Source organism: Carassius carassius, chromosome 45 (genome assembly GCF_963082965.1).
Source record: "Carassius carassius chromosome 45, fCarCar2.1, whole genome shotgun sequence".
Taxonomy (NCBI): Eukaryota; Metazoa; Chordata; class Actinopteri; order Cypriniformes; family Cyprinidae; genus Carassius; species Carassius carassius.
This window is the reverse complement of record NC_081799.1, coordinates 13059746-13085226: the sequence shown is the minus strand read 5'-3', so window position 1 is coordinate 13085226 and position 25481 is coordinate 13059746. Positions and strand designations below refer to the sequence as shown.

At 38.7% G+C, this 25481-nt stretch overlaps 1 protein-coding gene across 1 annotated transcript; it reads right to left on the bottom strand.

The window, feature by feature from the left end:
* Window positions 1–5167: 5167 nt before the first annotated feature.
* paxbp1 (PAX3 and PAX7 binding protein 1) lies at window positions 5168–17959 on the bottom strand. The gene is made up of 18 exons (XM_059539854.1): window positions 17579–17959; window positions 16997–17125; window positions 15425–15607; window positions 14944–15162; window positions 14600–14700; window positions 12570–12793; window positions 11949–12138; window positions 10431–10554; window positions 9591–9693; window positions 8380–8495; window positions 8096–8295; window positions 7853–8003; window positions 7632–7753; window positions 7340–7416; window positions 7137–7203; window positions 6889–7035; window positions 6600–6754; window positions 5168–5920 (listed from the first exon to the last, which is right to left on the bottom strand). Exons 1-18 carry the CDS (start codon window positions 17838–17840, stop codon window positions 5803–5805), a joined length of 2688 nt encoding a protein of 895 aa, XP_059395837.1. The 5' UTR covers window positions 17841–17959; the 3' UTR covers window positions 5168–5802.
* Window positions 17960–25481: the final 7522 nt, after the last annotated feature.

Sequence of the window (25481 nt, the reverse complement as noted above, 5' to 3'; positions counted from 1 at the left end):
TCTTCAAAGCAATAAAAAGAAAGTTTGCAGACCAAATACAATCAATTTAATAATTTACGGAAGGAAGAGGAAGTTGTAGCCTGAAATAAAACCTTGATCCAAAAATTATTCAATCCAGAGAAGGGTCACTCCCTCTATTCGGTGCCTTTTCAGCTTGGTAACTTTGTCAAAAATTGTTTCAGTTTCCCAGATGTAAATAGTTTTATCTGAAGAACGACATGTTAAACTATAAGAAACATATAATGGTCCAGCTCAGGATTTTATTGATATTTTTTAACGAAATTTTTCACACGTGCAAGGGCTAAATGTCCACCCTGTTACAGGACAATCTCATCTCAATTACCAAGTGTTTTGAATGCACTTATGGTAATATTTACATTTCCTAAGAGCTAAAATGTCCCTCTCTTTACCCTGCAAATTTCAAGTGTTCATAATCAGTAACTATCATGAAAAAGGTTGTTGTATTTTAATAAACAGTGTTATATCAGCAAATTTATTTTAGAATAAAAAGACATTTAAATAAAATTTTGGCACCATTTAACATTTTTTTAATTGTAATATTTCATTCCAACCAGAAAGATAATGCATATCGTTTGTGGTACTTATTTTATTTATTTATATATATATATATATATATATATATATATATATATATATATATAAACACACAGAGGTAACAGGGTGGACATCACACCACTGAACAAATCAACATAGTATTCCTATCGTTATGGGTTCATCATGCCATAGGCATAATGATTTACTGGACAAACTGTATTTTCTATCCCTTTACCCTAACCCTAAATCTACTCCTCACAAAAAACTAGTTATTTTAGATTTTATGAACACAAAACTAATATTTTAGATTATAATAAAAAAAAATTCTCATGGGAACCTAATAAATGTCCCCACAAGATCAAAGTTTACTGTTCCTGTAAGGACATTTGGACCTCAAAACCCAGGGAATACTAGTACACACACACACATACAGGATGCAGAAATGAACATACACCACAAAGACAAACGCACATTGTAATGGCAAAATCAAGATAATGGATTACGGTTTCTAGTTAATCAACAAAGCTTAGTTCTAACGCTTTCTTTTATTCTTCCTTCCTTTACATCCTTGTTCCACCTCTCCTTCTTGTTATTGAGGTATATCTGCCTTCTTTCAGGGTCTGCATCACAATGAGCCATCTACTGTAGCGTCATTGCTTTTCTGCAGCAGTAAAGACTTTAAACAAAAATATATATATATATTTTTGGAATATTACAACCCGAATTCCGGAAAAGTTGGGACGTTTTTTAAATTTTAATAAAATGAAAACTAAAGGAATTTCAAATCACATGAGCCAATATTTTATTCACAATAGAACATAGATAACATAGCAAATGTTTAAACTGAGAAATTTTACACTTTTATCCACTTAATTAGCTCATTTAAAATTTAATGCCTGCTACAGGTCTCAAAAAAGTTAGCACGGGGGCAACAAATGGCTAAAAAAGCAAGCAGTTTTGAAAAGATTCAGCTGGGAGAACATCTAGTGATTAATTAAGTTAATTGATATCAGGTCTGTAACATGATTAGCTATAAAAGCTTTGTCTTAGAGAAGCAGAGTCTCTCAGAAGTAAAGATGGGCAGAGGCTCTCCAATCTGTGAAAGACTGTGTAAAAAAATTGTGGAAAACTTTAAAAACAATGTTCCTCAACGTCAAATTGCAAAGGCTTTGCAAATCTCATCATCTATAGTGCATAACATCATCAAAAGATTCAGAGAAACTGGAGAAATCTCTGTGCTTAAGGGACAAGGCCGGAGACCTTTATTGGATGCCCGTGGTCTTCGGGCTCTCAGACGACACTGCATCACTCATCGGCATGATTGTGTCAATGACATTACTAAGTGGGCCCAGGAATACTTTCAGAAACCACTGTCGGTAAACACAATCCGCCGTGCCATCAGCAGATGCCAACTAAAGCTCTATCATGCAAAAAGGAAGCCATATGTGAACATGGTCCAGAAGCGCCGTCGTGTCCTGTGGGCCAAGGCTCATTTAAAATGGACTTTTTCAAAGTGGAATAGTGTTTTATGGTCAGACGAGTCCAAATTTGACATTCTTGTTGGAAATCACGGACGCCGTGTCCTCCGGGCTAAAGAGGAGGGAGACCTTCCAGCATGTTATCAGCATTCAGTTCAAAAGCCAGCATCTCTGATGGTATGGGGGTGCATAAGTGCATACGGTATGGGCAGCTTGCATGTTTTGGAAGGCTCTGTGATTTCTGAAAGGTATATAAAGGTTTTAGAGCAACATATGCTTCCCTCCAAACAACGTCTATTTCAGGGAAGGCCTTGTTTATTTCAGCAGGACAATGCAAAACCACATACTGCAGCTATAACAACAGCATGGCTTCGTCGTAGAAGAGTCCGGGTGCTAACCTGGCCTGCCTGCAGTCCAGATCTTTCACCTATAGAGAACATTTGGCGCATCATTAAACGAAAAATACTTCAAAGACGACCACGAACTCTTCAGCAGCTGGAAATCTATATAAGGCAAGAATGGGACCAAATTCCAACAGCAGAACTCCAGCAACTCATAGCCTCAATGCCCAGATGTCTTCAAACTGTTTTGAAAAGAAAAGGAGATGCTACACCATGGTAAACATGCCCCGTCCCAACTATTTTGAGACCTGTAGCAGAAATCAAAATTGAAATGAGCTCATTTTGTGCATAAAATTGTAAACTTTCTCAGTTTAAACATTTGCTATGTTATCTATGTTCTATTGTGAATAAAATAATGGCTCATGTGATTTGAAAGTCTTTTAGTTTTCATTTTATTAAAATTTAAAAAACGTCCCAACTTTTCCGGAATTCGGGTTGTATAAATAAGAATATTCAACTATATTAAACATTTTGGAATTTGTTCAATTTTTTATTATATTTGTGGATGGAGTTTACTTGGGGACATGGCAGTTTAGCCTTCTTGCACTAAAACAGGAGCAATTGTTTTTAATTAATTAATTTTGGGTACATATTTGTGTTCTATGGTAAGCAGTAGTAACTTTGTAAGGTAAGCATTTAGAAACATATTTTAGCCAATTTTTACAGAAAATACACCACATTATATCATGGGGACTCAAATGGCACTGGATGCTAGGAATGACCCAGAAATATATTAAAAGCAAATACCACCTGGGTGTAGAAACTGATAGGTTATTATTTGTCGGGAAAATTATAAATATAGCCTAAATTAGGTAAAGATTACATAAAGCACTTGAATTTGAAAAGTTGAATTTCATCACAATTAGACATTTCAGAAAATCTACTCCGGCACAATAAGGTATGCATGTATTTTCACTTAAGAAAATAATCTTGCTTGGGGAAATCAATTATTACAAGGTAAAACATGAGATAGTGTCTAATCAGAATCCATAATTATGTGATAAAACGTCACAATTTTGAGAAGTCAGTATGACAAGACAAAATTATGAGGTCATAATTCCAAAAAATGCTTTCATATTTTTTCATCATTTATTATGTGTGTAAACCGCATTTATGCAACTGCACCTTTAGTATCTTAAGATTTTAACTTATCATAAAGACTTTTTTTATCTTATGTGGCAGAAATTGGCAGCCATATGCAAGTGATTTAAAATGAACCAAGATATCAAAAGAAAAAAAAAATGTTTCTAGACCGGAGGGCGCTCTAATTGGTTTGAAATCAAGACAAGACCAGACAAGTTTAGACTAACTTCTTAAAAGAACACTCCACTTTTTTTGAAAATAGGCTAATCTTCCAATTCCTCTAGAGTTAAACAGTTGAGTTTAACCATTTTCTAATCCATTCAGCCGATCTCCGGGTCTGGTGGTAGCACTTTTAGCTTAGCATAGATCATTGAATCTGATTAGACAGTTAGCATGTCGTTCAAAAATGACTTTCTTAAAAGAATTTCTTTTTTTCTCTCTCCTGAAAACTTGACTCTTCTGTAGTTAAAATTGTGTATTAACACTGATACGTTTAGGAAACAATACTCTCATTCCGTGGTAATAATCAAGGAACTTGGGTGCTGCAGCAGGTGCAGTGATATTGTGTAGCGCCTGAAAATAGTCCCCAGCTAGTTTGTGTAGTTGCAGCAATAGCACAGTTGCTGAGGACTATTTTCAGGCAGCAAAGTTCCTTAATTATTACACCAGAATGAGAGTATTTCCTAGCCATATCGGCCTAGAAAAACTCAACTTTTCATTTCCGTTGGCCTTAGCACACGATGTAACTACAGAAGAGTCAAGTTTTAAATAGGAGAAATATAGAAACTCTATAGTCATTTTTGAGTGAAATGCTAACCGTCTAATCAGATTCAATTATCTATGCTAAGCTAAATGTTCTACCGCCGGACCCGGAGATCAGATGAATGGATTTGAAAATGGTAAACTCAACGGTTTAACTCTAGGGGAGTTGGAAAATCAGCCTATTTTCAAAAAAAGGGGAGTGTTCCTTCAATGTGCCACATTTTCCTCCAAAGGTTTTATAGGCTGCCACAGACTCCCAGCCAGAAACAATAAGAGCCTCCATACCTTCAGTGACTGGCCCTAAAACTAATGAAAACCTCAAGGGGAGAAAACAATTGTATATTCATAAAAAAACTTATTGCTGTGCTCTCTGGCTTGGGTTTGAATAAATGTTTCTATAAAATCTGATATATATCACTTTGTACCTCAGGCTAAAGCACAGCTAAATAGCCACCTGAGGAAACAGTTGACATAACTGTGAAGTGTTTTATATGCAAACTCTTAACTGCATGTTAAAAACAATGTTATCCTTAAATCTTTACCATAATATGGACTGACTAGTGTTATTAAAATGGGAGCCTGTTTCCACTATAACAGTAAAAAATGTATGCATTTGTGAAAAAAAAATTATAAATCAAAGAGACATTAAGTCATAATTACAGGTTGTAATGACAATAAATAAGTCTCACTACATGATACAAAGTTGCAATTATGAGAACTATACCTTTAAAGAAATCAAATTGCAATTGTGATAATTTATAAGAGCTGTGAAGTGTAAAGTCACAATTACTACGGTTTATTGTTTTTAACTAAAGCAGAAACTAGCCTATATTTTAAATCCCAAATTTCCAATATTCTTTTAAAACCAGTTGTATGTAAAGGAAGGAATTTATCCTGAATATTAACAACACTTTATTTATGCAAATAAAACATTTCTAGTTTCAGGAAAACAACAACAAAAAATAAGTACATTCGTTACTGTAGCATGTGGTTTTGTTTGCCCGCATGTCATGTTCGTTTGATTAGGGATGAGGTTGGCACATGAGCGATTCAAACTCTGCTTTTATGATGGGCACAGATGCTGGATCATTCAACCCATGGCTGTACAGAAATATTTTTTGAACAATTACAATATGCAGTATGTAACCTGTTCTCAGAGATCCGCTTTAGTGCAGTCTTTGTGGAAGGGAAAGAGCACAGAACGCATGTGTGCATTGCAAAGTGGTCTTTTCTTCTATGTAATGATACTGCAGAGTGATGGACAGTTTAAAAGATGAATTAAGAGAATCCATCAATTTAAAAAAAAATGAAGTAAAAAGAAGTTACCTCAGGAAAGGGATTACAAAAATTTTAACAGCAGAGTGCACTTCAAACCCACTTTCACTGGATTTCAACTGTACTGAAGGAGAGACATCACTAGATTCCACCAACATGTCGTGTCCCCAAAGAAAACCCTTCAGCTGCACAAATAAATGTTCAATATTCACAGTATTTACATGGTGAGGTTCATCCAAAAACACCTTTCATTTGTTCACCAGAAGAGTCTTTATATCTTTAATGCCGTGTTCTGATGCAACTGCAATCACGTGGTCTAAAGCATTGAGCCGTCCCAGAAGCCTAACCACCTCCTTTATGTGTTCCCTATAGAGAGAAACAAGAACTGCATTAATATAAAATAAAGGGGTGATGTTTACATTGGACAGCCAGTAATATAAGGTACATATGTACTTGAATGCTAAATTTTAATTTTACAATAAAAAAGTTTAATGTCTCTTGAGCAGCAAATCAAAATATTTGAAGGATTTCTAAAGAAACGTGACACTGAAGACTGAAGCTTAATGACGCTGAAAGCTCAGCTTTGCAATCACAGGAATAAATTACATTAAAAGATGAAGATACTTTTTGAATATATATTCTTTTTTCGTTGACAAAAAGTATGACGAAAATGTCCATTGATGAGCTTTCTTCCCATGACGATGATGAAAAGACAAACAGATCAATAAACGATAACTGTGACTATATCAATCAACATGCAATATCATTGACGAAGAATAAATGTATTTAAAAAAATTATTCCAACATTTCTCCATGTGAAATGTTCAGCTTAAATGACAGTGTCATTCAGCCATTAGAATTACTCTTAGGAATTTCAGTTTAAATATTTTGAATGTTTTTGCTGGTTTTCATGATGTAGAAAGAGAGAGTGCATATCTAAGTCTTTATTTATTTATATATTAAATAGCCTATAATAAACAGATGAGGTAAAAAACAAAATGAATCTCTCAAATGACAACAATCTTTTCGATATTTCGATCCTTACCTCACGTTTCTCTTCTCCACGTCTGATCCAGACACACAGCCACGGTAAAGACTGCTGGCCAGGTGTTTCAAATATCTGCAGAAGTTCTCCAGCTGAGGAAGAGTCTGCTGTCCTTTCAGACTGCTGAACCACTGCACAGGAAAACACTCCACCACCTGAGGGCAGCAGTGAGAGCCACGAGGTGCTTTGAGTTGGAGGAGGACTTGGTATGCAAACACCGTGTTCACATGAATATTAATTCCCAACTACACAACTGATTTGTTATATAAAATGTGGAGACAAGTCATACCCTGCGGCATTTCTCCACATGTTCCTCGCTGACGTCTGTGGTCTGCAGGGCTGAGAGAATGTAGCGGTTTAGTGTGCTGTCCACGGCGAGCTCCTTCAGCACTGACGGGGACAGGATCCCATCCCAAATTAAGATATTCCCAAGTAACTGAACACAAGAAAGAGACTTTAATTTCATGTTAAAATCAGAATAACCGATTCAAATGAGAGCAGAAAGTCTTGAGAATATATATGCATGACCAGCCATACCTTCACACAAGACCAAAACTGTCTCTGGGAAAAGAGGTAAGGACCAGAGTTCTTGTTCTCCATTACACTGTCAGGGAAGAAAAACAAAAATTACAGATCACACACACCGGTTTACAAAACATATTCAGTCACGATCGGAAACTAGATGATGTGTATAAAGATCAGCATATATACAACAGGAGTGATTCAGCTTTTAACCTCACTTTTTTGGAAACAGAGGCAGGAAAATGTCATCATCAAGAGTCCGTCGAATTTGCATGACTATGGTCCTCAGAAGCTCCTGAAAACAGACAAATTCTTGTCTTAGACTAAAAGTCTTGTTACATGTTAAAATATATTAACTCAATCATGTAGAACAGTTTACACAACAGGTTTTTAGCACTTGAGGCCTTAGAATTTTTCAGTATCAAACATAATACACATTTGGATTGATCAGGCTAAACAGATCAGAGAGTCTGTGGCTTTAATGCGTTCCAGTCTCATCTGTTCACTGACTTGTGTGTTGCGGTTTTCGCCATGCAGCACAGTGGGATAGTCTTTAATCAGCCTCTGCATGAAAGTCACCAGTCTGTATGTCTGACTGCTGGAGAGCGGATCCCACACCTGATCCATCAGCACTGAGGGGGCAACAGGAAGGGCAGAAATCATCTTTTAAGGGTGCGATGTGGGTTTGAGATGTTCCGAGTTAAAAAGAATTAACTGAGCCATAGACAAACCTGCTAGTTTAGGAAGCAGGACTCTTTCCACAATAGCAGGAAGCAGGTTGTTATCGATGTCTTTCTCTTTCTTTAGGGCGCTCTGCTCCTCACAGCCATAGAAGAGCAAAGACTCGAACCACAGCATGTACTCAAAAATAGGACACTCCACCTGCATGGCATAATTTTGGCACTTTAAAACAAAAATGTTCAGGCGATGCAAATCAGATCATTAAGAAAGTGGAAAAACCGTGTTCTCTGTACCTCCAGTGGAGACCACGAGATGAGCTGTAGTCGGATAAGGGGGTTGAAGAGTTTGGGAAGACACAGTCCGATGTAGGCGTCTCTATAGCAAGTGAAATACAGCTTTCTCCAGGTCTCAAAGTGAGACTTTATGTTGTCCAGTGAGTGGAAATCCTCCACGACATCCTCAAAAACCTTCTTTGACTCAATTAAAATGCGATCTGGAAATCAAAAAGATGAATTGTTAATTGAGAGTAGAGTAAACATTAACCAGCAAAAGTCGTTCCCATATTTAAGTTGGTCACCTCTCTCTGAATTGAAGCTGGTGATGTCAGTGGACGTCTCCTCATCATCACTGGACAGCCCCTCCTTATGCTCGGCTCTCTTGCCGTTCTGCTCTCGAGCTTGTCTGCGACGAGTTCTGTTAGGAAGTGTTCAAACTAAATAAATACATTATAACTGAAATACAGCACAGAAACTCAAGTAGAGTAGACCTAGGTACTGGTTTTCTAAAAAAAATCTAATTTGGAGTCTATTTAAAGGGGTAGTTCATCCAAATATGAAAATTCTCTATTTAATTACTCACCCTCATGTCTTTCCAAACCTGTAAGACCTTTGTTCATCTTCAGAACACAAATGAACATATTGCTGATGAAATTCAAGAGCTTTCTGACCCTGTATAGAACATATTGCTGATGAAATCCAAGAGCTTTCTGACCCTGTATAGACAGTAACGTAACTGACACATTCAAGGCCCAGAAAAGTAGTAATGGCATCATTAAAATAATCCATGTGACATCAGTGGTTCAACCTTAATGTTATGAAGCTACCTGAATACTTTTCTTTGATGCGTGTTCACGAGAGTACCACAATGCATGTGTGTGCATCCTCTGCCTGTAAACAAGTTGCAGCGCATCTGGGTTCTACGTCAGAACACCAGCTCCTGCATCAGCAGCACCACACGCATGCACTGTCGTGAATGGCGGTGGAGAATGAGAAGAGAAGAATTTTTTTTACACACAAAAGGTATTCTTGTAGCTTCATAACATTTCAGTTGAACCACATGGACTATTTTAACGAAGTCCTCACTACCTTTCTGGGCCTTGAACGTGATAGTTGTGTTGCTAAGGAAGGTCAAAAAGCTCTTGGACTTCATCAAAAATATCTTAATTTGTCTTCTGAAGATGAATGAAGGTCTTATGAGTTTGGAACAACACAAGGGTGAGTAATTAATGACTGAATTTTCATTTTTGAGGGAACTATCCCTTTAACTTGCTAAATGTAAATAGTCATGCCTCACATTTTTGTATTACTGTATATCAAAAGTAGTAATTATTCAAAGTGGTGTTAATGTAGTGTATTGATATACATTAAGAAAAAGCTGAAAGTGTATCACCTTTCTGTTGTTTGCCAAACATTTTTGACCATTACAAGTTAGTTTAAAACTAATATGCATTACAATGACAGAGATTACCAAATTTATTTATACCAAAGTCATATGTATGTGAAAGTATACCGTCTGGCTTCTCTTTCAGCTATCCTCCTCTGCTTGGCCAGCTCCTGATAGGCTGTGCGATCTCTACCGAATGAATCCAAGTTAGGGGCCATAATAGCCTTACCTGAAACAGAAAAACCAATATTAACTCACAGTAAAGCGGAGCTTACCAGCCTATAATGACAGATTAAATATTCATTATTACCTACTCATTAATATTGCAGATGTTCGAGCATTACAATTTGAACTCCATGCACAGTGATATTTCACTAAAAATTGTAATTTACCTCAAGATCAGAAACTGCATGACTTTCTGCTGAACACAAAAGACAATATTTTGAAGAATGTTGGTAACCAGACTTGTAGCCATTGACTTTCATATTGTGGAAAAGAATATTATGGAAGTCAATAGCTACCAGCAACTGTTTGTTTACCAACATTCTTCAAAACATTGTCTTTTGTGTTCAACAGAATAAAGAAAATCATACAAGTTTGGAATAACAAGCGTATCAAAAGTTACATTTACATGTTTTTTCCCCCATTTTTATGATATCATCAGAATTAATTTCCAACAAGAATTTTGAACTACCTGCTTTACTGGAGTGAGATGAAAACTCTCCTCCAAAACACTCACCTGCTCAGCATCTTAGCAATGTTTCAGTGTACACACTGACCAATAAGAGGCCATGAGCTTTCACCATCCGAAAGCCACATACACTTTCACTTGTCTCAATCACACACACACGCGCACACACAGGACAATCTCTTTGTGTATTATTCTGATGTGCATTTAGTCACAACTGTATAACAAAAAAAAAAGGCCATTCAAATAAAAAATAAAAACCTTCAAGATGGACTGACTTGAAAGGCTGGAAAACTCCGACGATTCATCTTTAATATCATCCTGTCTTCTCTGGATGAGACGGGACGCCCGCTGCTGAAGTAACTGGTGCATGGCGACCTCTAGCTCCAGAATAACAGGCACCTGAAAGATATGATGTTTTTGTGACAGCTGAACCAAAGACAAGGGGCTGGAGACCGAGACGAGGGGTTCGGTGTGTTCTGCTGTGGCATGGAAGAGAGTAGGCAGCAAAACCAGAAAAATTAAGCCATAATTAAGGAGCTCTGGACATAAAGCCCATTAGAGCGGAATCAAAATTGGCTTCCCCGTGTTAGTTCTAAATGTTATGTATCTTATTATGAGCCCAAGAAATTGGCTGAGTAGTTTGAAACTTCTGTGAAAGACTTCCAGTTAGCCATTGTTGGTTATTTTTGACAAAAGATTGTTTTAATGCAATCATTAAGCTAACATCCTGGATTTAATTGATAGCTTAAAGGTTAACACCAAAAGGAAAATGATGTTATTAATTACTCGCCCTCATGTCATTCCAAACCTGAAAAAGACCTTTGTACATCTTCAAATAAGATATTAAGATATTGCTAAAACCCAAGCAAGCACTTTCTGACCCTGAATAGACAGCAACGCAACTGACACGTTCAAGACCCAGAAAGGTAGTAAGAACATTGTTAAATTGTCCATGTGACATCAGTGCTTCAACTGTACTCTTATAAGGGTACGAGAACACTTTTTGTACACAACAGCCCCCCCCCCCCCCCCCCCCTAAAATGAGACACCTTCTTTCGATAATTTCTTCTCTTCTGTTGCATGAGGGTGAGTAATTAATGACAATTTTCATTTTTGGGCGAACTTTCCCTTTAATGAAAAAAATGCATAGTTAAAAGCGGTAAGCTTTACAGTAAGAGCAGTATAGTCCTTTTTGATCATTTATTACTTTCAGTATTTTTAAAAATGGTCCAACGACACTGCCAACTATCTAGTTAGCAACCTAGCATCTAACAAATTGGAAGTCTCACACAAAAAAGCCAGAATGATCTATGATTTTCTAAATAAAGTGACAATTTCCCAACTAATAACACTTTTGATGATCTGTTCTCCATGCCCCATCAAAGACACCATAAATTGTGTATATAGTGCCTCTTTATAACTGAAAAAAATGAGGGAAACACTGAGAAACCATCTCTTGATGCATCTTGCTGTGGGAAAAAGATGGAAGATTACACCATAAACCATGAGCTGATAAAAATATGACCTGGCGGACTGCTGAAAATTCATAGTTTTGTAAATGATCATCTTAAACATGAACTATGAGTATATGAAGTAAGGTCATTTTAATTTAAACTATTCTAATTAACTACACGATGCTGAGTCTGACACAGGCAACATTCAATAAATTTCAAAATTAGTCACAAAGAAATATAGTACCAAGATTGAAAAATAAAAAATAAAAATCAACAAACAAAAAAGCAAGTCAGTTAAAAAACGGCAGCAACTTTAAGAACAAATGCATTCATTCTTACCTTTTCACTGAAACACTCAAGCAAGTCTCCAACATACCCTCGCATTTCTTGCAAGAATCTATATTTGTCTGCGGAGTCTTGTGAGGAGCCCTCCAGGAGCTGGATGGTCTTTTTAGAGGCCTCCAGCTCCTCCTGGATCTGCTCAAAGCGCCGGGCATTGGACTCGTGCCCATGGCGCATGAAGCTCAGCCTGGCACACAAGGGGAGTCAAAGAGAGATTTATTATTAGTGATATATGGGGACGTCACTAGGGCTGCACATGTCCTGATGAAGATGGTTTTGGCTAAAATATACAATGGAGTCTGTAAAACAATTGCAGATTTTAGTATCTGCAAATTACACCACCTTTAGGACGAAATATTACACTTCAGCCTAAAATGGAGCTGAAATATTGCACACAACAGCCAGAATTAACCAGGATCAATGTGCCCTGGCACTACGCAGGAAGTCCAAAGTGCAATATGAGAATCGTAAACATTTATGGGACGCATCAAATGTATCTGGAAAAAACTAACTAGTGTTTACACATTCAAAATGCTAGGAAAATCCAACTAGGCAGATCTGAACGTGCAGTTTGAGGAGAGACAATGGCCACCGATGAGCAGGCAGTTCAGACCGTACCTGTCTTTGAGACGTTTCTTTACCAGATCTGTGGTTATAGGGGTCAGGTCACAACAGGGAATGGGATAACTGGGAACTGAGGGTTCTGCTTTCAAAGGCTTGCTGTTGTCTGCTCCAACTGTGACAGCATAGCTAAAGGGCATGGCGTAGGATGCTCCATATGGCTGTGCATCATAACTGCCTTGGTAATACATCGTTGGGTCCTCGGATTGGGTGGTTTGGACCTAAAATTTGAAAAAGTATATGCCATTACAAGGATCAGAGTGTCAACATATACACACTAGTGTTGGGCGATATGGTCATTTTTCAAATCGTCATATCGTCAGCCCGTGAGATCGACGATACACAATATTATCGAGCATGGGTGGAGCAAGAGAGAGACTCTTTGTTCTTGTCATAGCATAACTATTGGGTGTTTTAAACCGCGCAGGTGCGCAAGAGAGAGCCTATGGAGTCACCAATAATCAAAAAAAATTACTTTCAAACATACTGACTGATTTAACTAACATTAAATATAAAAATACTGTATTTAAAACAGCTAGTTCATACATAGTCGGACGCAACTGTCATATCGCACGTCCGCATCTGCGCAGGGAAGTTATCAGTCTAAATGTTCTGCAAAATCTGATATATTTGTAGTAAAGTTGAATTGAAATGCTGCATCAGTCATACAGCGCTCCGGAACACGCGCCTCATGACGAGTCTGACGCACCGTCACAGAAACAAGAATGAGATGCAGTCTAACATAACTGTGGCATTAAACTCCGTTAGTGAGGGCTCGTTTAATATATTGCACATATAAAGGCCGTTCAGATTACTTGTTAAAGTTCAATGAAATACCTTTTATCTGCAGACGATGTACGTCTGTTTGTGGATGGAGACTTAGTAACGGCCAAAACTATGTATTTTGCATGCATCACATTATAGTGCGGTGTGCATGAAAATAATAACAAGGCGGCAGATTGAACTTATTATCCATAGTGGTTCTCACGTAGTCTTTCTACGTCATCACCACATAGTGTGTTTTATAAGTAAAGTGATCAGTCTTTAAGAAAAGGACTACGTGAGAACCATGCACTATGGATGATAAATTCGCTCTGTCGCCTTGTCTTTACTTTATTTGTGACACCAAGAAAGGGTTAATCTCTCATGTATGAGAAGAGCGCGTTGCCGTATACCAGCCATTAAATGTGTGGGACACCAACTCATCGTTTTCTATCTCTTTCATTTCATGGATTTAACGAATTATCAGAGTCAAAGCGTTACAACTTCACCGACTACATGCTCTAATCCTCCTGCGCGTGCGAGGTGTGTGTGTGAAATGCGGGCAGTGAAATTAAGTGAAATAGCTGGGCAGTTTAAAAGCCGAATTATAATAAGCAGCCTAATAAAAATAAAAATAATAGTTATTATTATTATAATCTAATACATTAATAGGAAAATGAGCCTAATATCGTCTTTATTATCGACAGAGAATTCTGCTTATGTCGATATCTCTGACGATCGTCAATACACGATACTATCGTCTATCGGCACAACCCTAATACACACACTCTGTGTGTTAATTACACTGCCGTTTAAAAGCTTGGGGTCAGTTGTTTTAAGATTTTTTTTTAAGACTGCATTTATATAATCAAAAACACAGAGTTAAAACCCTAATAAGGGTTCATCTTACTGACCCCAAATATGTATGCACTGTTTAGAGAAAAAGGAAAAAAGAAAGAAAAATTACTATGACTATTGAGTTACTGTTGAAAATACTGACACATTTTTTCTCTGATCTTCTTTACTTGAATGATCAAATTTAAATTAAATTAAATGTATGCATTTAGCAGACGCTTTTATCCAAAGCGACTTACAGTGCATTCAGGCTATCAATTTTTACCTATGAATGATACATTCCATAGTTATTTCTTTATTTTAAAAGAAAGAAATGTCAAAATCAAATTTTAGGTGTTCTATTGAAATAAGCACTGACAACATTTTTAAGAAGGGAATCAATGGGAATAGTTGTTATTGTGCCCACTCACCTGTGGAATGCTAATGCCCTTCCTGATCTGCTCCTGCTCCCAGCGACTCACTTCCTCATCCTGCCCATTATCTAGAGCTTCATCATCACTGCATTCAATACCTGAACCCCAACACACACACACACACACATTCAAAACAAACACTAAGGTAAGACCTTGATTCACTGCACATCTTTTCCAGTATGTGATTTCCCACAAAAGTCCTATTTATAGTAATTCAGTCTTTTTTGTGACATGACATTTATTACAAGGACAGTCCGTCTGGAGATCTGGTGAACGGGGGTTCCTAAAATTCTACATAAACAGGCGTTTCAGACGACTAGCTCTGAGCTTCATTCACTGACCGATCTCCTCTGCTATTTTCTGCCTCTGACTCTTCATGTTGACTCCACTGAAGACGATTCTCTTCTCGTCTTCGTCGTCACTGCCGCCGTTCTCATCTTCATGAGTGAGGCGCTTGTTTGTAGCCTCATTCTCGACCAGCGGAGCTTCACCCCCGAGCTCTCGAGCCATCTGCCTACGTTTACGAGCAGCATGAATGAAGGCCGCATCAGGGATCTCGCCTGTTGAAACGCATCACAGTTATTGTTGGTGTAAACACAATGACTTAATTTCAAATGAATTAGTTCAACCGGAAAGAGCCTAAATGGACTAAAAGCATTTGCCATTTGGGGATTTTAACAACAGTGCAGTGTTTAACAACATTCAATATTTAATCACAATAACCATAAGTGGGTTCCAGCCCTGTATGACTGTTCTCACAGAGTTAAAACAGCCTAATCATGCTGACGCTGGTCCTGTGTCTAGATTGATGGGAGCTCTCACCTGGTCTGAGCGAGCTGAGAGCCGACAGAGTTTGGCTAAACGCTCCACCCGCAGGCCTTTGCTCGCCATCCCCCTCCTGTTCCTCAGTGCTGTCCACCTCCATTTCTTCTTCTCCCTGTTCACTGCTGGCTCTGCTGCCCTCCAAGGGCTCCTCTTTAATTGACAGATTCTGAGCAGGTCCTCCTGGGACAAACAGACTGGTGAGTGATAATACAAACTTGCTTTGTAATCTTGAACTAGCTAGATGGTGACGTGGTAAAGATTTCTGAGGGTTTGAAATACTTTGTGCGTTTAACTACAATGGAAGAAAAATAACCCTAGAACAAATGGAGTCACACACTGTAAAAAGTTGGTGTAGAAAGAAAAATTTGTTGCGCAAACACATACAAAGAAACAGCGAGTAGCGCATTGAATTGAACAAAAGTTTTAAAGCAACTCTATGTAACGTTTCCTCATGGTTCCCCCCATGTGGTTGATAAGCATAATTGTGTGTTACCAGTGTTGTAAATACTGTCGCTGTAAAAGCTTCCACGCTGTATTAACTGTTGGCTAATTCCACCCAGGCTATGACTAAAATATGCTGTAAAGCAGGTCGCACTCATTCACGGAAAACTACAGTGTTGCTTTAAGGCTGTAGTCCTCTTTGTCGCCATCTCTGTTTGAAACCTGCAACTGCAGTTATTTGCAAAATGATCTTCCTTTTGTGGGTTGTGCATCGGCATGACTCCAGCACATATGAATCTAATGTTTTGATGCGTGTCTGTCAGCGACCACACAGGTGTGGATACTGTACTTTAGATACTGGAATAACAGATTCTACTTCTTGGAAGTTTGAACCAAATATGAATTTTTACCAGATATTGTCATTTGAACTATTAAGTACAACTTCTTTGTTTACAGATGTGACGTAATGATGTGGTGGCATAATTGAATTTCCAGTTAATGCCTGCCAGCATCACTCAAATTAGAAAACATTACTAAAAACTTACCGTTGTGAATCGGGCTTAAGCAAGGCGATAGTTTTGAACATTGCCTGGTTATGTACTTGCTCAAAAACTGATTTCGGATTACTTTTTTAACCAAAAGAAGTTACTGGTTGCCACTGACTTCCATAGTAGGAAAAAAAATACTACGGAAGTCAATGGCAACCACCAACGGTTTGATTACCAGCAATCTTAAAAATATATTTTTTATGTTCAACATATGAAAGCAACTCATACAGGTTTGGAACGACATGAGGGTGAGTAAATGATGACAATTTAAATTTTTGGGTGAACTGTCCCTTTAAGTAGAAAAACCAAAATAGCATTTTCTTGTAAAATTTAATCTTTTGTAATAATCTCAATAATGATTTTATTTACAAAGTTTGTAACAACTTTTTTTTAAACTATAAAGCAATTCTCTAAAAAAAAAATAATTAATGCTTCTTTCGGATGAGGGTGCATATATGCATTTTTGTTTTTATAAAAATATATTTCATTTGATGTTATCTTCAAAATAAAAAAAGCAGTCCCCTGACTTATCTATAAACATGCATGACCAATATCATGTTAAAAAAAAAAAGTCTTGTACCAATGCGTGCGGTTTGATCCTGTACGGAAGTGCTGGTCTTTTCCAAATCCTCCTTGTACTCTTTCTTCAGCTGCTTGACAATCTTCTTGCTGTGGTTGGGTTTCTTCACACGGAACATTTCAGTCTCGTCTAACAGTGACAGATATAAAGTGAAATGCATGAAATTATTAGCGCTATTCACTGGGAGTTACATTGCATTGCAATTATTTTTTCAGGGTCCTCACAAATTTTGATCACTTAAATAACATGACCTTTTTATTACCTATTATGACCGTATTATTTCATATTTCCGTAACATTGAAATCCCGATTCTTACTTAATCATTAACATTACCATATTGGTCTTTAACCAATCATTTGTTATATTCACATATATAGAGGATCCTAATATACTAGCTAATATATGCTAACATTAAATAGCTCGTGTTTTTTTTTCGGTTAGTGGCTATCACTTTAATGAGACGAACTGTTATTGAATTTTAATAGACTGCAATTAGACAGTTAACTACACTGCAAAACTCGAACACAGATAATCTGTGAAACGTTAAGTTTTCATGTTTCTACCATGGCAGTTAATACGCACCTTCATCATCGCGGAAGCTCAGCAGACTCGCTTTTGGTTCTTCTCGGTTCTCATTCTTTCTCTTCTTCTCTTTGTTGAAGCTGAGAGCACAGTGATTGTTCAGCGTGTTTGCCGCAGGAGCGGGGCCGGTGCTGCTGGTAGACTCGCTCGGGTTCGCCGAGTCTTCAGCCCCGGGCCCGCCGCACTGCTGGCCCTCTTCTTTCTCCTCATCTTCAGAGTCATTCCTTCGTCTGAAATTGCACCTCTTGGCTTTCTTAAACATGGTGATGTAGAGTGCAACCCCTCTAGGAGAATATGTACAGACTGATTTTTTTATTTTTGCAGGACGCTAATGATGATAACAAGCCCACCATTTTGCCTCTGACGGAAACGTTGATGTACCTCTGTGGATGTTTAGATGCTGAGCGGCATCGGGACCTCGCTGCTGCCATCTAGAGGAGAGGTGCATACACATAAACCCAAATAGTGCATAAAACATCTGTGAGGAAATGAAAATAAATATACTGAAAGAACACAACTGTTTATATATATAATGTATGTATTATTTATTATGATAATTGGAAATCAATCATTTTAACAAGTTCCTTAAGGAAAAAACAAATAGTTAAGTAAAAGTAAAAAAAAAAAAAAGTAATTATTGTTATTAGGCAAACAATTAATTAACAATTAACCTCACACACCTGTGGGTAATTGATATGCGCGTAGGAAAACCAAATACAAAACACCTAAAAAATTCTGCACTTTATCAATTGCACTTATATACTTCATTAACAATGTTTCGATCCCATGACCTTCTTCAGGTACACAAAAACATTCAGGCACAACCTCATTTAAAACAACATAATATCAATCACTGCAGTGATACATGATTACCAATCACAAAATGTTGTAACACGTCATATTAGAAGCATCTTGTAGAAAGGTTATCTGAAAAAATGTTTAGTCATGTCATATTGCAATAGACTGAAATACAATACATGAATAATGTCACTCTATAGCATCACACTGAACAGTGGTTCATCATTTATACCCATAGGAGAAGTATGAAGAGTAAATATCCAGAATATCTCCAGAGTTACACATATTAAAACACACATGATGAAGGACCGCAGTGACGGCTTTTACTCATATACTATTGTTTGTTTAGTATTATTTAGTATTTATTAAGTGTTCCTGTGGCTCAAGTGGCTCAATATTGCCTAGTAGTGCAAGGTTGTGGATTCGATTCCCAGGGAACACATGTTAGGTAAAAAATGTTAGCCTGAATGGACTGTAAGTCACTTTGGATAAAAGTGTCTGCTAAATGCCTAAATTTAATTTATTAACATTTGAATTAGCTTTTGTTTTTATGTTTAATTTACTTTGTTTTAATATAATTTTGTACTTTTTTTTGTTTTAAGGTTAGTTACGTTTAATGTATGTTTACTAAACTTTATTTCAGACAAAATTTCTAACATGTTTGTACTGTATTTCAGTCAGATAATGAATAAAATAGTTTTAACAGTTTTAGTTAGCAATAACAACACTGATAATACAATACTGATATTATAATACTATTTCTGAATCACACTGTCTCATCTATGTATTTAGATCATATAGTTTCACACTTGATACTCTTTAAAGCGTAAAGCCAGGATAGAGAGGCTGAGTAAATGTGGTTTTGACTCTTTTGAGAAAGGTCATTTTGTCAGAGACGCTGTAAAAGGACAGAGTCCCTGCGCTGTGATCCACATACACTCCTATTCTAGAGGACTGTAAGGGTGCCATGATTTTACTGTGTGCAGAATTATGTGTGAACATCAGATCTAAGTTATTGTTTCACAATGTCCAGGATTGAACATTACATTCAAACTCACACTCAACACCATTCCTGTTGATGCTCTTATAAAAAACACTGATATTCCCACACAACGATTCCCGCTCCACTCAACCTCCCAGTACACACATCCACTCACACTCTCTCTACACAACACTTGAGGGCTGACTTTAAATCTGTCTGGATGTGCAATACACAGCTAGACTTTGTCAGTATAAGTAACTACAGTGTCCCTCTGAGACAGATGGAGGTGGGGATTTGCTGTGTTTGGATCCAGACTGAGTTGACAGGAAGCTGAAAAAAAAACATTAAAAAATGTAACATTTTTTACAAAATACATATATATTATAAAGAAATACACAGATTAGAAATACACTTCAATAATTAAACAATATCATTTGATTGTTTTTAAAATGAACAATTCCTGGGAGGCAGGTTCTGTGCAAGAGCGCACAAAGTAAATTGGCATGCACAATTTTTATGGGGAGGAGGCTTTTTTGTTTTTTATAGTAGGCTAATTTTCAGATGCAATGATTATATATATAAAATGGAGAAACACAAACACTAAACTTGTTAATAGTTAACAGCACAGCCTAGATTAACCCAAAGTAAAACAAAACAAATTACAGATTAATCGTTTCGCCGTTTTTTTAAAAACACAGCAAAAATAAATTACGTTTTTGAGAGAAAAAAAATATAAGTCATGTATAAGTCACACTTTTATTACAATTAGAAATAATAACGGCAGGCCTGATAATGTTATAATGTACCAAATAGGATATTTTTATTTCCCCTCACTTTAAAACAAATCCTTTACATTTAACTATCAGAACAGAACAAGAATTTAAAATATATAATTCTACTGGATAAACATAATTATAGTATATAATAATATAGGCTTATCTATGAACAAAAAACAAATAATAATAATAATTTAAAGTGAAACATAAGGTAAGGTTGGGTTCACCTCTCTCATTCGGGACAAATCGTTTCGTGATGTTGCCCATTTTGAAGCTAAACTTTTAGGTAAAACAGGCTTTGTTGTTCACGCGTGTGTCACAGATAAGGAGAGAGGACCCAAAAGCAGAAGGCAATTTGACAATGTTTAATGGTTGAGACACAGTTCAGGAAAAGAACACAGGTGGCCGTAAGGCGTGATAATCCAACAGAAAGTCTCTCAGTATTAAATCCAACAGAAGATAATCTCAGCCAAAGGGAACAGAAAGTCTCTCAGCAGTAATGCAACAGAAATACACGGTCTGGACCGGCAACGGGAAAACCCCCGGAGGTAGAGAGAGAGAGGCTGGGTTCGTTGAGAGCACGGGAACGCCAAACCGTGGACCACTCACGTAGCTGGAGGATGGACAGAGCAGAGGCGAGGTAACAATGCAGTTAGTCAGGTACACGCACCAGACAGGATACGACACGACAAGACAGGGGCTAGAAAAGCTGGCAACAGGTACGTAACATCCGGCAATAATCTGACAAAGAACAAAGGAAAGGAAAGCCTAGAAATAGAGAGTCTAATCAGAGAAGGTGGGAAACAGGTGTAGAGACAGTGTAGAGATGAGATGATGAGAAACAGCTGAGAATGAATGGGATAATGAATGAGAATCTGTGTGCGTGGAAGGAAGTAATAATGAGTGTGACCAGAAGAGGGAGGAAGAGAGTAAGAGAAGAATACCAGGATCATGACAGTACCCTCCCCTCAAGGAACGCCTCCTGGCGCAATGGAGGAAAACTGACGGGAGCGGTAGAAGTCATCAATCAGCGAGCGGTCCAGGATGTCCCGGGATGGAATCCAACTTCTCTCCTCAGGACCGTATCCCTCCCAGGCGACCTGGAACTGATGACCACGACCCCGAGGACGAACATAGCGGAACAAATGTGTATTCTAAATTTCTATGATCAGTCCAGACAATGAACGGAACAGGGATGGCCTCAAGCCAGTGATGCCACTCTCCGAGGGCTAGATGGATCGCCAATAATTCGCAATTACCGACATCATAATTGCGTTCGGCGGGAGTAAGGCGATGTGAAAAATAAGCGCAGGGGGGAACCTTCTCATCAGAAGATGAACGTTGGGAGAGGACAACTCCCACGCCCACCTCCGATGCATCTACCTCCACAATGAATTGTCTGGAAACGTCAGGAGTTCTTAAGATAGGCGCGGAAGTAAAAAGAGATTTGAGACGATCGAAAGCTGCTTGGGCCTCCCTAGTCCAAAAAAAAAACGGACCTTGTAAGAGCTGAAAGAGGAGCGGCAATCAGGCTAAAGTTACGGATAAACCGACGGTAAAAATTCGCAAAGCCCAAAAAACGTTGAAGCGCGACGCGCGAATCAGGAACTGGCCATTTGGTGACCGCACGAACCTTGGAGAGATCCATGCTAATACCCTCCGCGGAAATTACAGACCCAAGAAAGGAGATGGATTGAGCGTGGAAAATACATTTTTCGGCTTTGACAAACAGTCGATTTTCGAGAAGACGTTGGAGAACCTGACGAACGTGCTGAGTATGTACTTGGAGAGAGGGGGAGAAAATTAAAATATCGTCAAGATAGACAAAAACGAAAATGTTCAACATGTCTCTGAGAACATTGTTAATTAACGCCTGGAACATGGCAGGAGCGTTGACCAAACCGAAAGGAAGAACGCGATATTCGAAGTGCCCCAAGGGTGTGTTAAATGCCGTCTTCCACTCGTCCCCCTCCTTTATGCGGACAAGATGGTAAGCATTACAAAGATCTAGTTTCGAAAAGATCTTGGCCCCCCGCAGGATCTCGAAGGCGGATGACATGAGCGGCAAGGGATAACGGTTCTTGACCGTGATGTCATTCAACCCTCGATAATCTATACATGGGCGTATTAAACCATCTTTCTTCTTAACAAAAAAAAAAACCTGCACCGGCAGGGGAGGAGGAAGAAACGATGGTACCTGCGTTGAGTGAATCAGATAGATATTTCTCTAGAGCTTCGCGTCGGGGGCAGAGAGAGAGTAAAGTCTCCCACGGGGGGGAGTGGTACCCGGGAGAAGGTCGATACTACAGTCATAAGGTCGATGGGGAGGAAGAGAAGTGGCCCTGGAACGACTAAAGACCGCTCGAAGATCATGGTACTCCTCCGGGACCCCAGACAAATCACCTGGCTCCTCCTGAAAAACAGAGACAGAAGAGACAGGGGGGACAGCAGACATTAAACACTTAGCATGACACGACAAACTCCATGAAAGGATGGAGCCTCTAGACCAGTTAATCTGTGGGTTATGTTCAACTAACCAGGGATGTCCTAAAACCACAGGGCTATATGGAGAATGAAAAACAAGAAAATAAATTGTCTCTTGATGATTGCCAGAGATGGTGAGACTCACCGGAGCTGTGGCAAAGCGCACTCTAGAGAGGATACTACCGTCGAGGACGTGGACAGGGGTGGAGTCGTTGCTTTCAATGAGGGGAATCCCCTGTTCACGAGCCCAGGTCTCATCCACAAAGTTTCCCTCGGCTCCTGAACCAATCAAAACCGTGCAAGAGATGGAAATACCCGGCCAGCAGAGGAGGGCGGAGAAAGTAGTGCGTGCCCGTGGCGGAGGGTCTAGGGTTGAAGCGCTCACTAGTAACCCTCTCTCTACTGGGGAGCTTTGGCTTTAACATGGCAGGTGGAGACTTGATGAGATGCAGACCCGCAGTACATGCAGAGGCGAGCCATGATGCGGCGTTGACGCTCGGCTGCGGAGATTCGTAGTCCTCCCAGCTGCATGGGCTCGGATTCTGCGATGGGAGACGGCGTAGAAGAGAGTGCAGGAGTGGAGAAAAGAGATCCTTCAATGTTGCGGCTGCGGCAGCGAACTTCAAAGCGTCTCCAGCGATCCAGATGAGTGGGAACCTCGCGGGCAAGGATCTCATCCTTAACATCGGCACTAAGCCCTTCGAGAAAACGAGCTACCAGAGCTGACTCGTTCCAATCACAGGAAGCAGATAAAGTACGAAATTCAACGAAAAAATCTGCTGCTGACCTCCTCCCTTGGCGAAGCGTAGACAGAAGCCGGGAAGCCTCCGCTCCGAACGCAGAACGATCAAAGACCCGCAGCATCTCCTCTTTGAAGAAGGTATAATGAGTGAGACAGTCGGCCTCTGAATTCCATACAGCTGTTCCCCACTTTCGCGCACAGCCAGACAGCAGGGAGATGATGAAGGCGATGCGGGAGCGGTCACTGGCATACGTGGAAGACTGTAATGAAAAGACAACCTCGCACTGGGTCAAAAATGATCGACACTCCTTGGGCTCACCGGAATAACACAGCGGGTTGTTGACTCTAGGCTCTGGAACATCCTGACCTCTAGAAGAGGAAGACTCAAGACGAAGGTGATGAAGCTGTTGCGAAATCTCAGTCATGCGAGCAGCAAGGGAATCCATGGCATTGTGAGCGGCGGCCAGCTCCTCCTCATGACGGCCCAGCATAGCTCCCTGGAGTTCGAGCGCGGATTGAAGAGGACTCTCCTTTGCTAGGTCCATTTATGGTCAGATTATTCTGTCACAGATAAGGAGAGAGGACCCAAAAGCAGAAGGCAATGTTTAATGGTTGAGACACAGTTCAGGAAAAGAACACAGGTGGCCGTAAAGCGTGATAATCCAACAGAAAGTCTCTCAGTATTAAATCCAACAGAAGATAATCTCAGCCAAAGGGAACAGAAAGTCTCTCAGCAGTAATGCAACAGAAATACACGGTCTGGACTGGCAAAGGGAAAACCCCCCGGAGGTAGAGAGAGAGAGGCTGGGTTCGTTGAGAGCACGGGAACGCCAAACCATGGACCACTCACGTAGCTGGAAGATGGACAGAGCAGAGGCGAGGTAACAATGCAGTTAGTCAGGTACACGCACCAGACAGGACACAACACAACAAGACAGGGGCTAGAAAAGCTGGCAACAGGTACGTAACATCTGGCAATAATCTGACAAAGAACAAAGGAAAGGAAAGCCTAAATAGAGAGTCTAATCAGAGAAGGTGGGAAACAGGTTTAGAGAGAGTGTAGAGATGAGATGATGAGAAACAGCTGAGGATGAATGGGATAATGAATGAGGATGTGTGTGCATGGAAGGAAGTAATAATGAGTGTGACCAGAAGAGGGAGGAAGAGAGTAAGAGAAGAATACCAGGATCATGACAGCGCGTTTCAGTATCGATGGAAAAAAATCATAAGGAGCACGGCCTGCTCACGCCGAATGTGTGTGTGTGTGTGTGTGTGTGTGTATGTAATGACTATTTAATAACAATAGCATGCAGTAAGTTGCAGTCTTTTAATTTTTGATATGTAGACTGTAGCCTAAGACTATCCCGCGTTTTGAAATTAACTCACTGAAAATTTACTAATGGTTTTTAAGTATGTAACAATGTTATATTATAATGATATTGTTGTTTTACTTCGTCGTTTCATCTCCACCAAAATCTTTCAATTACAGTCAGTTTGCAACCCCCCTCTTCGCCACCTGGCGGTAGTTTTGTGGATAACTTTAACACGACTTTGACTGACTTGCCATTAACACTGCTCCCCTGCGGAGGGTAGGCATTTTGGTTGTCCACCTACTATATGTGTATATATATATATATATATATATATATATATATATTTATATATATATATATATAAACCTGCATACAAGTCATAATGAAAAAAATTCAATTATGACTTGCTAAATCTTAATTATGACATAAAAAGTCAAAATATGACAAAATGTTTAAATTAGAAGACAAAAAGACATAATGACTTTGTGACTTTAATGCCATAATTGACTTTTAATGTCATAATTGTGAATTTTTAAATATCATAATTATGACTTGTGACCTGTGATTTTTCTTTCATAATTATGATTGACCAAAGCATGATTTTATTTTCGGAAATGTTCTTAAAAAGTTGTTAAAAAAAGAAAAAAAAGGAAAAAAAAAAAAGACAAAATAATGGATATTTTTGTGTTGTAGACAATATTTAATGACTTATATTAATATTTGTAATATTGGAGACAGTAGGATCATTGCTAAAGTTAACAGGGATAAAACATTTTATGGGAACTTTTCCCTCAGTAATTTTTATAGT

Bases quoted from the DNA above. Each gene is read 5' to 3' on its own strand.
- paxbp1 (XM_059539854.1), bottom strand. From the start codon at position 17,840: ATGTTTAAGAAAGCCAAGAGGTGCAATTTCAGACGAAGGAATGACTCT. The intron at 15,163-15,424 runs GTGAGAGCTCCC...GCGTTTCAACAG, and splicing joins TCTCAGCTCGCTCAGACCAG to GCGAGATCCCTGATGCGGCC. The intron at 5,921-6,599 runs GTAAGGATCGAA...TTCTCTCTATAG, and splicing joins GTGGAGAAGAGAAACGTGAG to GGAACACATAAAGGAGGTGG.